Source organism: Gopherus evgoodei, chromosome 6 (assembly GCF_007399415.2).
Source record: "Gopherus evgoodei ecotype Sinaloan lineage chromosome 6, rGopEvg1_v1.p, whole genome shotgun sequence".
NCBI lineage: Eukaryota > Metazoa > Chordata > Testudines > Testudinidae > Gopherus > Gopherus evgoodei.
This window is the reverse complement of record NC_044327.1, coordinates 75,094,115-75,109,229: the sequence shown is the minus strand read 5'-3', so window position 1 is coordinate 75,109,229 and position 15,115 is coordinate 75,094,115. Positions and strand designations below refer to the sequence as shown.

Here is a 15,115-nt window from a genome sequence, read left to right as displayed (position 1 = left end):
TCCCTTTTCAGCACAACAGCACTATCAAGCCCCACAGAGAGAGGCTCTGTTTCAAACACCACACCCCTGCTCCCCAATTTCTACCACCACCAGAAATGAAGGAAGAGGAGAAAAAGGGAGGGGGGAGATTTTAAGGTGGGAATTTCTCCTCTCCTCCTCCACTCTTTCCCAAGGATGTAAAGAAGGAGAGGGGGATGAAGTGCCAGAGTGGGAGGAATGGAAAATTCCTCTAAAGTAGAGAATGAGAGCGGGGGACTTGACAGCTGCATTTGAAGTACTTCCACGGCTAGAGTGCGCTCTCAGTGCAGCCACTAACATAGTGAGCCATCCAAATACCATCTCCTGCATTGCCCTCTGAAGCATACCCATTAACTGTTAGACACAACCAACATTCCTGCCTGCCTATGTGGTTACACCATAAAAGTGAGCAAATCATTCTGGTGATAGAACTGAGCATGTTTGATTGTTTCATTGTAAAGATGTAAATAATCAAAGAAAAAGCAAGTATCAGAATTGCAAAGTTTACATTTTATTGAACTTAAACTGGTGTAGAACAGAGGGGCAACAATGGCTCAAGTGTTCACTGGTTAACAAAATACCTCAGGGCATTTCACTTTATGACTCTTAACACAGTCTGTGTGGAATTATTGAAAAATAGTTTTAAAACAACGCTTCAAAAAAGGCAGAAAGGGAGGTTCCAGCCCTGGTTTTCTTCACATTACCACAGCACTGTCTGACATTCCCTGTCTTCCTTTAGTAATGTCAATGATATACTTCCCCAAAACTGAAAAGGCTACCAAAGTGCTACCCACATCTCTTCCCATCAGGTACACATGAAGAAATTATTTAGTAACACTTATGAAAACAATTAGCTGAAAGGAGACTTCCAAGTAGCAAAGGCAATCAGCAAGCCTATATGGAATGAATGCACATTTACATTGCCAGAAAGAAACTGGCTGTGTGGTATTACTATAATTTCAAAGTAAAAAAGTTACAGTATCTGAACTGCTTAATCAATCCAGTTTTTGTTTAAGGCGCATTAAGTAACATGCCTCCAACACTTGTGTCTGCATATGCTCTACGTATCATCTTAGTTAAATACTTTTAGGGGAAAGTGATTGTAAAACTTACAAAATCAACTGGATACCTAGAAAAATTAACACCAAATTAAAAAAAATTCAAAGTAGCCAGAAAAAAAGAGAGAGAACTTATTTCAACTGTTATGTTCTCACAACAACCACTTAACCTCTACAATTTTTAAAATGTACTAACTCTCCTCCCCTCGATTCCTCCCATCAGACTAACAACCTAGTAACACTGAAAAACGATCCCTTAGTGTATGAATCTTTTGCCAAGGTAGGCAGCTATTCATTCCCTTTGACAGAAATTATCAAAATGGTGTTTCAAATGTTTCATCACAGTTTATTTAAATGCAAGACTCATTGGGTTCCCTAAAACCAGACACATTGGCTTCCCTTCACCATTTCTCTAAAACCTACATAGGGTTGCCTTAACGGTAGTGTAACTCAAGCCAAGTTTTGCCACCATTTGCAAAAAGCTGAATCTGTTAAGAGTGAGTGGGCAAATTATGCAGGAACGGCAATACTAATAGAGGCTTTACTTCAATAGGCTCTGACATTTGTTCAACAGGAATGTAGACTCCAGAGAAACAGCAGATATGTTGCATTTTGCCACACATAGGCTACTGGTATATTTTGCAAGGCTTGAGAAACACTCCCTGCAAAGAACAAAATTTAAGTTAAGGGTTTTACAGTAGTTTGTCAGGTCTAATGATAAGCAATGCTGGACCTTTATGAAAGATTAACCTCCAGCTGCAACAGATACCTGTAAACCAGAAGATGTGTGCCAGCACAGGTGACTTCTTTTGTACAAAAAAAGACAATATGAATGCTTCAATTGCAGTAGGCTAATTTAGTGATGGTATTACAAACAGAGTAGGCACTGAGATAATTACTATGCATACTATCACTGCTCTAGAGTAACAGTAGTCTAGCAGCTTTGCCCTGCAGTTACATTTCAGATACAAGAACATTACCTGAAATAGCCCATTTTTAGAACCATACATTATTTGTTCAGCTTGAACAATACAGCTACTGTGATTTCATTGTTGCTGATGGACCAACATCTAGAGTTGTTATATCAAAACTGAAGTCAAGTGACAAGGCATTGTGTTTACATATTACTTTCATAACATTCCTGGGATCTAATTCAGCCCTAAAAGACACATTTATTTTAATGGGAGGCATGCAATTTCCTTTGCATCCTCTTACACTTTTAACATTCAAGTAATTCAAAACTTAACATGGTGATTGTACCAATTACAAATAATCAGGTAAAAGTATCTGAAATCTCAACATATTGTGTTAGAGACTTCAATTCTATAATAAAGTAGTCAAATCTGTACATATCTGTAACAAAGATCTGATTAAGAGGGACTTGTCTTCCAAGCTACTGAATCTTTCTAGTTAATGTATCAGAAGAACTGACACTAGAGGTGAACTCCAGTGTTCCAGTTATTTTAGTGTTTACTTTCTGGCAATTCTATAAAACATTTTCTGGTTTACAGTGATACACAACAATTATTTTGATGCTGGAGATAAAGTTTATTAAAGATACTACCAAAATTTTGGCAAACATTCCAAAACCAGATTTGTAAACATAATGCTTCCCTTTTCAATTGGCAGCACTTTGAAAAGACAAATACAGTAAGACAAGTAAACAAAAAATTAATTCAAAATGCTTAATTTTTTGACCAAATAATTTATGTTCCCACATGATAAAGTGATGGTTTAAATCAAATTAAACCAATAAACTGCATGAAATGAAAGTTTGTGCTGTTTGATGATCACAGTATTTTATAGTTAAATATATCTGTTCTGTGTTATATTCCTGGCACCCAGGAGAAAACTCTTTAAATATACATTTCATGTAGGCAATAGCTTCTTGGCATCTCTCTTCAAAAAATACTTTATAGCAGTATATAAATAGGTCACCTACATGTTTAATTTTATAATTTTGCCCAAAAACTATAGATCTGTTTAATTTTTGTAAAGTATCAATTTTCCCCAACATTAAGAAAGCTGACAAACTGTTGAAATGGAAATGCTTTCATCTTCCACAATAGAAATAGCAATTTTATAGGAAAAACCCTACAGCAACACTCGTCAGTTGTTTTAACCTGAGCGTTTGGCCTACTTCGAGTAGCAGCTTTTTTTCTCCCCCCCCTTCATGCTCACACCCACACAAGTCTGCACACATACAGTACAAGCACACGCTTTCAGACGCTGGTAGGCCACAGAATACTTCCCGTTGTTTTAATAAAATGGGAAGCAGTGTAGCTAATAATTTAACTACACTAAGCACACACAGGCAAACACCTTAAGGCAACCATTGCAATGGGAGTTTAAGTTGCAGGGGTAAGTTACTGTTTTCAACAAAGAGGCTGTATATAGCTTTCATATATACAAACACCTCTTTTTAACCCTCCAAAACAATGTTTTCACTTTCTTTAAAAATTTTGTGCAAATTTTAAACCTTCTACCGTTTAAGGCAAAGAGTTTGCATTAACAAGGTAGGTCAGAAAACAGGCTTATATTTATCCAAAAGCATTTCAACTTACTACATTTTTTTTTTTTTAAAGTGTGCTGAACTTTAAAGTGGAGACATTGAGTCCCCAGTATCTACTGGTAAAATGATTTCCATGGACAAACATAAGTCTTAAGGAAAAGAAGGGACTAGAAAAAAAAGCAGCTTCAAATATGCAGAGAAGCAGCCTCAACAACAAAAGTAGTAACTCAAGTCTGCTAATACTGAAACTTTTGTAATGCAAAAGTTTAATTTTTTTAGAATCTTAGAGAAACTCATTTGGAATTTTAAATAAATAAGCTTAAGTTTATTCACATCGTCTGGTCCAAGCAGAGCTCTAATGCCATGACTCTGCTTGTCGTTGGTCAAATTCACCTATTAGTCTTTTAATATGAGCCAGTTTGTTATGAAGATATTCACATCTGTACTTTTCCTCTTGATAGTTGGGACTAGACTGCAAAGAAAGAGAAACGAGTTAGGGTGCAGAAACATCTTTGCAATATTTTAATCTGAATGCCCGTCACTAAAAAGGGCATCCAGACCCTGCACATAGAATGATTATGAAAGTGTTTAACATATCCATACTTCCCACCTCTCAGTTGTACACACCTGTTTGATCTTCCGATATTCCTGTAGGACTTCCTCATGAACTACCTGCGAGTAAGAAAACTGAAATAAAGACCACTTGAAGACCATTTCACAGTTGCAAAGTGCAACTGAATATTAAAAAGGGCTAGAAGAGTGGGATGAAGATTTTCAGTTTTACCACACAGACAGACACTTAAGCCTTGTCTACACAAACATTTAGTTCATGGCAAGCTGGAGTACGAATCTACCCCGCACAAGCCTGCCATGAATTAACTGCCTGTGTAGGTCCTGCTAATGTCCATAAAAAGTCCATTAATGCACTTTTAGTCCACATGGATAGTTAGTCTACAGCAAATAGATTCACATCTCAGCTTGTCAAGAATAAATGTTTGCAAAGACAAACCATTATTCTCTGGTCACTCTCCTGCTGTGGAGAAGAGCAAGTCTGCAGACAAAGCTGCGATAAGGCCATGGAGGGGAAGTGGCTATATTTGAAGATCCTCTTGTATAGCCACCTTCTCAATGCCCCCTGTAAAATATTGTGCAGCCATGTGCTACTTAACATAAGGCCTTGCCTACTTCTAAGGAGAGGGATCTTCTCCCACCCTCCCAAAGCCTGGAAAAATCTATAAGAAAAGTTGTGGCATTAATGTTGCCTGAGACAGTATTAATCTCTGTTGCCTGCTGTTCTTTCAGCAAGGTCAGAGAAACTGAGGCCAGTAACAAATAGCAGCATAGGTATTGGTCCTGTGGGGCTGCTATGGTTGGAGTAAAGATTATAGAGGAACAAATCCCTCTGCACAACAGGACTATACAGTTCAGGAATACAGTTTCCTGGCCCATCTGCTGCCCTTAACGTGCCCCCTTGGGGATGCAGGTTATGGGAAAAAAATTAGAGTTGCTGCTCCAGAGACTGTTCATTAATTTATTTATTTCCTCCCACTTGTATATTCCGATCTTGCACAAGAGTGTGAGCTACAAACAGCACTAAACTTCTCACCTTGCAGAAACCTACACTGCCACGTACTACACAATCCTGGAAGAATATACTTCAGGTCAATAGGTTGTTAGATGATCTGGCACCCTACAATTTGTTTCAGTGATTAGCCTAGACCTTGGGAGACCTGGGTTCATTTCTCTGCTCTGCAACAGACTCTCTGTGAAATGGGGCAAGTCAAAGCCTTCCCATGCCTCAGATCCTCATTTGTAAAAATGAGGCTAACAGTACCTCCCTACCTTGCAGGAGTGTTGAGGGGATAAATACAGTATTGTACAGATTGTGTGGCTCTCCGACAATTTGGTGATGGGATCCAAATAAGCACCTGAGACAAAAGATGCTTCTGCCAAATTAAGCGTTTTCCTCTACCACATTATACATTCGTCTAAGGATTTTCTGTGAAGTCTGATTTTTATCATATATATTAGTTTTTAGAAAGTTTGGAGTATTTGCAATATGCTTAAAGGTTTGGGGAGAGGAAGAAGAGAGTGATGTAAAAACAAAGCAAAAGGTAAAACTGGCTAACAAAATGCCTTCTATTCCTCTTTACCTGATACTCCTTGGATCCTGGAGAAAGGAGCTTACGTTGAGCATCAAGTTTCATAAATCTTCTAGTGACATTTTCCATCCTGGCATGCAAGCTTCTGTATTCATCATACTCTGCATTGAAGTCATCCTTGTAACTCTGGCGTTGCTCATATGAGACAATAGCTATATATTTTCTAATGGAAAGAGCAAAGTTACACTTATCTTCCAAGAAATGCCCTTGGTTTAAATTGTTACAGTTCATTGCAAGTAGCTGGAACATACATTACTAGGCAGTTCACTTCTCAGTAAATCAAAGATTTGACTAATTTAAAATATACTTCTGTCCTGTTGTGACAGACAAATATTAAACTGTACACTTTGGTTGAGGTGGCTTTTAGAGTCAGTGTATTACAACTGGTCTTTAACAGAACCTACAATATTTCAGTGGCAAATTGCAGTCTATATATGTATAAGTATTTTGTTCTATATGGTATTTATTCAGAAGTCATTAGACTATCTACAACTGTACGTGCATATGCAGAATAGTTAACATGCATTCAAATTAAACAGAACTAACACCTCGGTTTAAATAAGAGTGCAGCTGCTAGCAACTCATTTCCTGTGATGGCCCCTTAATTTCAGAATTTGTTTCCTGTATTGATCTGCTAGAGCAAAGTGCATTTACCTTCTGGGAATGCTGCTTAAGCAGACCAATTTTTTTGCTGGCATTTGGGAGGGCTTGAATTGATACAATAATTTATTTCAAGATTTGGCAGATGTGTCACTCTTGAACAGGAAGTTAAATTAATATTTTATCCTAATGATTGTGCTGTATTAAGTAAGGGTCAAACTCATCTAAAGAATCTGTGGTACATGATAGGCAACACAAAAGCTGTGATGAGGTCTGCAACTGAAAGGGACTATCAAACCTTGCCAGGCACAAAAAAATGCTTCTGGCCACTGATGCTACCAGATCCCTCAAAGTAGCTGAGGACCTAGCAAGGCCTATGCGTGTGATTAAAAGTAGGCAAACAATCAAGAGAGCAGATATAATTTTTGTCTTTTTTCCAGGTTTCCCAAATACACCACCACCTTTGGTCATGGCTGACTTTAGCCTCAGCCAACTGGCCCTCATCCAAACCTTTATTCTGACCAGACATTGGGAAAGCCCATCAACTACTATGTCCGTGTCGCCAGAGGCACTACAATCCCAAGTGCCCTACATACATTGAGCAGAAGGGTACAACAGCAGCATTTAGGGCAGATGAGACACTGCTCAGCAGTACACTCTCTGGATGCTCTCAGATAAAGTAATGGAGCAGGAGCACCTCCATCTATTCCTTTCATGATCCAGAGGTACATTTATCTTGTGATCAATGGTTAGAGACAGCTGTCAGATTTTTAAGTAGTCTGTTCTACATCCAGGCTCTAAAAAGAACGAGCAGGCTGACAAGGATCAAGAAAGTTTGACTCCAAAGTATCAGCAGAACTGCTTTGCCACCAGCTTATCTCACTCATTCTTTTTTTAAGCAATTTATCTGCAAGTTTCTCCTGAAGGGGATTGATAGATTTGTCTCTGGTAGATAGCAAAAGGCCAGGAGAACATGAATCACACAACTGGTCATAGCCCAAATACTCCAATAGTACTTGCAGAATCTATGAGACCTGCTCAAGATTGAATCAGAAAAGACATTTGTTTTCTCAACCACTACAGATACAATCTGGTCCAAATTAAGAGCGATTTAGGAAGTAGTTTTCAAATGCAAGTAACAGTGTTGTTCTAAAAGCTGCTGCTTAATGTTCTTATAGAAGACGCCCAGTAAACACAGTTTGTACCCTTCAACTTTTCAGGAAATGCTGATGAAATGGTAATTTTGAATAAGATGAGAACAAGAGTGTCTTTCTACATTAAAATTCATATTGTAGGAAATATAGGCAATATACAAAATCAAAACCAACTGTAATCCAAAGACTACTCTTTCTTTAAATGTAATAGGCTTGTTCTGTTTAGTAATACACTTCAATCCATGTTTATTCATCTCCCTTTGTGACCTATTTTTGTATAATCCTAGGTTGTTTTGCTAGAGGCAGTATGTTACACTACATATAGCTAGAGTTAGTATAGTCCATTTAAAGATAAAAATTTATTGTTAGGTTATATTGAATTTAATTGGCACAATAGAGACTGATCCATTGCAGCTATGGTGATTTACAAGCAGATATTTCATATGGGTAAATAAGATAGAAGAAAACTCTTATTTTGCAGCAATCACTGAATCGAGTGCGCAAGCAAAGTAGTACCATTACTGTAAAGCAGAAGGAGCCCACATGAAAAGGAGAACACACTAGAGTGGAGTATAGACCTGTTTTATTTTATTTTCTATGCAAAGGCAAAATGAAGTCATGTGGGTCTTATCAACTCTGATCAGTGTAGGAGTGTCATTAAGCTGGACAGTATTTCCATGCTAACTCCATGCATGTGTTATCATGGCCTTAATGTAATAATTACAGCTGGTCAGAAAAGTTCCAGCTACACAGGTTTTTAATGGAATTTGCCAATTTGTCAAAATCAAATTGCTTTGGGTATATCATTCAATTTTGGAAACCAGGCTGGTTTCTGATGACACTGCCTGGTTTCCTGCCAGCTTGCTGCTCTGGTTCCTTGACCACAGGGCTTCCAGGGTCTGCCAAGTGGACTGCTCCATCCCCTTTTGCAGAAAATTTCTAATTTACATTCTGAATCAGAACAGAAACAAATTTGAAAAACAGCAACATTCCTACATGAAGTGGAATCTCTTTCTCTTCCCAGCTGTAACAATATTATTTGCCCTCGCCTCCCCAGCCCCCCCCCCCCCCCCCCCGCACCCCATATCAAGTTGTAAGTTGGCTTTGTCATCACCACACTTGGGTGGTGGCTTTGTAGCTTCACTCTAGACCCATACATGCATCTATTAGTATTTTGGTACTTGTCTTGCTCTGCCATATTAGTTCTGTTGGAGGGGCAAGATTATCAACTGCTCCAGGGGGCAAGGAATTTTGAGAGAAAGAAGTCTGAAAGCAGGGTCAAATTTATTTTCATTCTTTAGTTGAGGAATGAATTTAAAAAAACCCATGTTAACTTTTTTCTAGTTTCTGGTATCAAAGAAACAACTTCACAGAATAGCAGAAGAGTGCTTTGTTAGTAGCACAACTGGAGCTGGGAAAGATATTTGATTTTTACATTTTGAAGAAAAATGTAAAGCCACCAATAAAACAGTAAAAAACAGCTACTGAACAAATGCTGAAGCTATATGTAGAATTTTTAAAACTGTCCCAAGGAATACTGGTAAATATTGGTTTTTAAAGGTTCTAGGAATACATACTTAGCCAACAGATTGGCTCTGCTACAATAGTTGTTTCAGTCTGAGACAAGTTCTTAAATACTAGAAAATGTTCAACATTTAGCTGTGCCAAGACAAGACTTACACAGCTAAATCTTACATTTTTGGCATATTGAAAAATTTCACATAATCTGCTATGGAATGAGTTAAGGAGCTAAAATTAAGATTTATTAGCAGTTTTTCTCACCTATTTATTCAATTGAATATGTTCACCACTCTAGTTTCTAGGTGCCATATGCAAGTGGAAAAATGTGTTTGCTGATACATTTTTACTTCTCACTATGTAGTCATAACCAGGGCTCTGTGTACTCTTCAGAAAGCTCAACCTTAAATTTTGAATCAAGGTCTCCTAATTTTTGCAGCTCTTCGGTGAGCAGTTTTATGGTAAAAGGGTTATTTTCTGCAGCAATGTCATGTTCAGCCTGTGGTAACTTAACACAGTTTCTGAGTGGATGACATCGGTGACATAGCATTACAATATTCTCTATAGAGTTTTTTTTTTTTTTTTTTTTTAAGTCCAAGGCAAGTTTGGAAACTATAAACTATGCACCAGGTCACAAATCTCCCCCTTTAGAAATACATCAAGTACTGTGTTCCACTAAAAAAGTGCTGACTTCCAACTATTTGCCTATTAAATGTGGTGCTGCTTTAGTTTAGTTTAGAAAAAACAAGGGCTTCAGGCTCCTACAGGGCTAAAACTGAATATCACAGAAACAGAGAAGTGCTCCTATGATTTAACTGAAATTGGTGTTCTTTTCATGCCAGATAAACCCAGAATGTTCATGCAGGGTGCAGGGAACGTAAAGTTGTAGTTAGATATATGTAGCTCATATAGAAACATAGCTGACCACATATTTCATGATTATTGCTAATGTGTCTTTTGTACAGATATTTTCAACATGTTAGCCAAAGCTGTATTATTTAACCGAAATGCAGTAAGGTTACAGTTATATATAAACTGTATACACACACTATATATAATGTTATAGTGACAAAGACCATTAAAGAGACAAAACGGTTGACAAGTTCAACTTTAACATACTGTACAAAGGAACTTTTATGTTGGTGAAAGTATTCAAACATTCACTGAAATCCCTCAGTCCCGTTTTAGTTTCTTACATATTTGTAGCAATACAAAAACTACACCTCTACCCTTATATAATGCGACCTGATATAACATGAATTCGGATACAACGTGGCAAAGCAGTGCTCCGGGGGAGGCGGGCCGCGCACTCTGGTGGATCAAAGCAAGTTCGATATAACACGGTTTCACCTATAATGCGGTAAGATTTTTTGGCTCCCAAGGACAGCGTTATATCAGGGTACAGGTATATATTTAAGCCAGGATTTGTTTGGTCACAGCCCATCTTCTCGCATTACTTAATCTTGCAAGGACGTCAGTCCTGAATTTATTACATCACAACCTGTTGTGGAAATTGTGAAGTCCTAAACAGTGCTATGACTTCACTGGAATATCAGAATACGAACATCGCTGGTGAGGAAGACATCTTGCTCAGAACAAATCTCTGATATATTGAAAGCAGGGCAGAAAACCTCATCCACTCCACTTACAGAGTGACAAATTGTTCTTTATCACAGAAAAAACATGAAACGCTAGGCCTTAGATTAGGAGGAAACTCAGCGGGAAGCAGCATGTTAAGGTGTATGGCATGACTGGCCAGTTCCTTGCCTGGCCCCAACACCAGACAAACTTGAGCCACTCTACAACACAAAGCCCTCAAGTACGTGAAAGACAGTACAACTCCCAAGGGGAACGTTAGCCTAGTGGAGCAGCGGTCCTCAAATCACCTGCTATTTTCATCTATGCTGAGCGAGGAGGAACATTTTGTCTTGTGGAAGTCTTTAGGAATAAATGGAGTCAGTTTAGATGTCACAAAGTGAGGCTTACCCATAATTTGACTGCAGATAGGGTTAAAACAATTAGTAGACAATTTTATATGTATTATAATTAAACTGTTAAAGGTAAGGGCTAACAGCTGGGTACAAATAAAGTAAATGTTATAGGGAAAAGTTTACATAAAAAAATGTTTGCATCTTTTCTATCAGTGCTTCATTAGTAGGGCCCTACCAAATTCACGGTCCATTTTGGTCTATTTCACGGTCACAGGATTTTTAAAAAGTTGTATATTTCATGATTTCAGATATTTAAATCTGAAATATCACAGTGTAATAATTGTTGGGGTCCTGACCCTACCCTTACTTCTGCGTTGGTGCTGGCGGCTTCAGAGCTGGGCAGCTGGAGAGCGGCGGGTGCTGGCCAAGAGCCCAGCTCTGAAGGCAGAGCAGCTGTCAGCACCAGCACAGAAGGAAGGATGGCCTGGTATGGTATTGCCATCCTTACTTCTGTGCTGTTGCCTGCAGAGCTGGGCACTAGATCAGCAGCCACGATTCTCTGGCCATCCAGCTCTGAAGGCAGCAGTGCAGAATTAAGTGTGGCATTGTATAGTATTGTCATCCTTATTTTTGTGCTGCTGTTGGTGGGGCACTGTCTTCAAAGCTGGGCACCCAGCCAACAGCTGTTGCTCTCCAGCCGCCCAATTCTGATAGCAGCGCTGAAGTAAGGGTGGCAATATCCCAACCCCCGCCTAAAATAACCTTGTGACCTTCTTGCAACTCTTTTGGGCCAGGACCCCCAATTTGAGAAACACTGGTCTCCCCCCAATAAAATCTGTATGGTATGGGTAAAAGGACACAAGAGACCAGATTTCAAAATTCGTGACAAGTTTTTCGTGGTCATGAATTTGCTAGGGCCCTATTCATCAGTAATCTGTTTAGAGCTCCGTCCTGCAAACACTTGTGCACATCAGTAACTTGACTCATTTAAGTTGCCTCACTGATTTCAATGATACTGCCCAAGGGAAAAGGGTTACCCATGTGCACGAGCATTCATAGGACTGAGTTCTTTGGCTGTATGCAGGGTGGACTAGTTTAAATCATGAATTAAATTAGCAGGTAGGAAACATTGATTTAAATGTAGCTGAGAAAGCAGTGATACTTGACAGTCATTGTCCTGTGAGAATAATTATATATCACGAATAGTAAATGAAATACTGAATTCATGCTACTGAAGTTATTGTAATAGATCATAATTAAGGATCTGATTCTGTCATGGATTCCATGACTTCAAAGGACCTCCACATGACATCTTTGGCTTCAGCCAGGGCTGGGTCAACATTGCAGGAAGAGCGCTGGGGCTGGAGTAGCGGCCAGCAGTCAGCCTCCAGCAGACTCTGACTGTTAAACTTCCTGCCCACCACCCACTCCTTAGGGTATTTTAAGTAAAGTCAAACACAGGCCATGGGCTTCTATGATTTTTTGGATATTGCCTGTGCCTGTCCATGACTTTTAGGGAAAAATACTTGTGAAAAAATAACCTTAATCGCAGTAGCATAGGACTTAATAGATTGTAAATTTCAAATATAATTTAAGGCAGATTTAAAAAATATATTTAAATTTAAAAAATGATTAATTCAGTTTTTAATCCACCCTGGCTGTAAACTCTTTGATGAAGAGAGTCATTTAACTATATATGTTCAATAAAAAGTATTTAATATAATAAAGAAAATATTCAAAACTAAAGATTCTAATCCCTGCTGGCCAATCTAACCATTAAGTTGGGAGCAAGTCTACCATCCACTTCATTGCTTTATTTCAATACCCTGTCTGCTCAAGAACTTCACTTTTAAAGCACTTCAGAAAAAAAATTTAGATATTTAATGGTTCTTGCTCAAGAACTAAATGGACAAGCTCAGAGAAGGTTCAATACGCACACTTGTGCTCAAATAGTGTGGCACTACTTTTAGAACCAGCAGCATTGACAGGGCCCTTTAAAAAGTTACATTTTGGTAACTCCATTTTCTAATTAAGTAAGACCTTTCACAGTTGATTTTTGAACTGCCTGTTAGTGCACTGCATGAATTATGTCAATCTTAGGCATAATTTTACTTACACAAAGTAGTCTGGTAGTTCACTTGTTGATGAGGATCTGCAGAGTCAGTGCAAGTCTCTTTAACACCTATATGGAATAAAAAGTTGACATATACAAGATTCTAATATACCTAATGTGATCCAAATTTGAAGTGTCTGGAACACTTCTTCCCAGGAATTCTATTTTTGTCTCGCCATGTAATCATGAGTAAAGAGCACAACTGAATATTTACAACAGGGGCTATATGACCAACTCTACAATAGGCAATACCAGGAGTTTAAAGCACACTGGCTACTGTAGAATCTGTACAACAAAATAATGCAATCTTAACCCAAGGTCAACCTTGTATTATCCAGATAAATTGTGGCATCTGCACAACAATTCAAAATCTGAGGTGGCAGATGTGGCCACACAATACTACTTTTTGATTATCCAACAATTCCTTCCAACAATGAATTGTTTATAATTTTTTTAAAAATACGAATTATTCCTGTTATTCAAAAGTTGAAGTCAATCTGACCAAAAATAAAAATTGAAGAACATTTTGTCTGGAGTGCCAATATAACTGTACTTGTGTATGTGTCATTCCTCCCCTTTGTTTTGATATAGCCTTAAACCTTGGTAAGGCAATAATTTGTACTTTGGTTCAGGTGAAAATTGCTATATGTTAAGGCAGGTAACTATCATTATTCCCATTTTACAGCTAGGGAAGGAGGCACACAAGAGAGGTTAAGTAACTTGTTCAAAGTTTAGTGAGTCAGTGGCAGTTAGGAGTGGAACTGAGGTCTTATTTCTGGTCCATTGTTTTACCCACCAGATCAGTCTCACTTATCCATAAAGTAATTTAAAAAAGCAGCACTTTAAATACCTTCACTTGAATCCAAACTGGAATTTTTCAGCTTGACAATTTCTTCTTTCTTAAGGTCTTTCTCCTTTTGTTCAATACTCTCCATGTTATGTTTTTTGATTTGGTCCTTCTCCTTATGTTTTTTTGACTTCTTTTTCGATTTTTTGTGCAACACTGAATGTATCTCATCTGTTGACTTTGGACACGCTAACTCAACTGCAGTGGGTGCTGGCATTTCCAAAGGAGTCCTAGAGGTATATTTTTCTTGCTGGTCCTCAAAGATGCTGCTGCCATTCTGACTAAAACTATCAACAGGCATGTCTTGAGTCCCCCGGCCTTCAGGAGTGCTAGGGGAATTGGAGTTAGAGTTTACAGGCTGAGGAGGATTTGAAACAGGAAGGCGAGTTGAAGGAAGTGTTGGAGGAGCTGGGGTGGCAGCGACTGCAGGGGGAGGTGGTGGTGCAGCAGCAGCTCTCTCATTGGAAGCTGTCAAGTGACCATTTAATGTTGGTTGAACTCTATTGGTAAGGTGAGATATTCTTGGTTTTTTATTCATTAAAGGATCAATAAAATCTGAATCCAACAGCCGTTTCTGCAATAAAAAAGACTATTAGTTTCCATTTAGTCCAATTCTAAGGAACATCTAAAATAAACTGATTAAAACCTAGTCTCTTATGCTTGCTAGTTTATCTTTAGATAAGATGAAGATCATTACAGCTACATGTGCTTTGTTGCATGCTTAAATAAATCTAGATAGCCTTAAAAAAATGGTTATCCTGAGAAGATTCCCTTCAGATCTGTGACCAAGCCTTTGGAACCACATAAGACATTGTCTGGGGAAGTATCACAGTCCATGCTGGAACACGGCAGGTTAGTCAGTACTCTAGATATTTGTGCAGTGCAGATACATTCAGTAAGTAAACAGTTGCTGTCTCCATATAGTCTGTTTTATTCAAGCAGTTCCAACCAATGTGGAACAGTGTGCTTATCAGAAATCCTAAACCTCAAGAAGTGGCAAGGAAAAATCTAGTTTCTGCTATAGGGAGCCTGGGGTCTAAATTATCCTCAGAGAATACTGAGATCTTTTGAAATACTATCTGACTCGTGTCAGTCTGCTTAACAAGCATATATTGCTTATGTTTCAGTACAAAGCAGTGCCTCTGATCAGAAGTGACAGGCACAGTTCTGTACCACACCAGCTAAATTACTTCCAGATTCAA

The 15,115-nt window shown here is 38.4% G+C and overlaps 1 protein-coding gene across 1 annotated transcript in view; it reads right to left on the bottom strand.

Moving 5' to 3' along the window:
- Positions 1 to 507: 507 nt before the first annotated feature.
- Positions 508 to 15,115, bottom strand: part of ELL2 (elongation factor for RNA polymerase II 2) — a 59,214-nt gene continuing 44,606 nt past the window's right edge. Inside the window, 6 exon segments of the mRNA XM_030567630.1 lie at positions 508 to 4,060; positions 4,216 to 4,260; positions 5,742 to 5,913; positions 13,070 to 13,098; positions 13,101 to 13,135; positions 13,917 to 14,487. Of these exon segments, the coding sequence (XP_030423490.1) occupies positions 3,944 to 4,060; positions 4,216 to 4,260; positions 5,742 to 5,913; positions 13,070 to 13,098; positions 13,101 to 13,135; positions 13,917 to 14,487 (969 nt within the window). The 3' untranslated portion in view covers positions 508 to 3,943.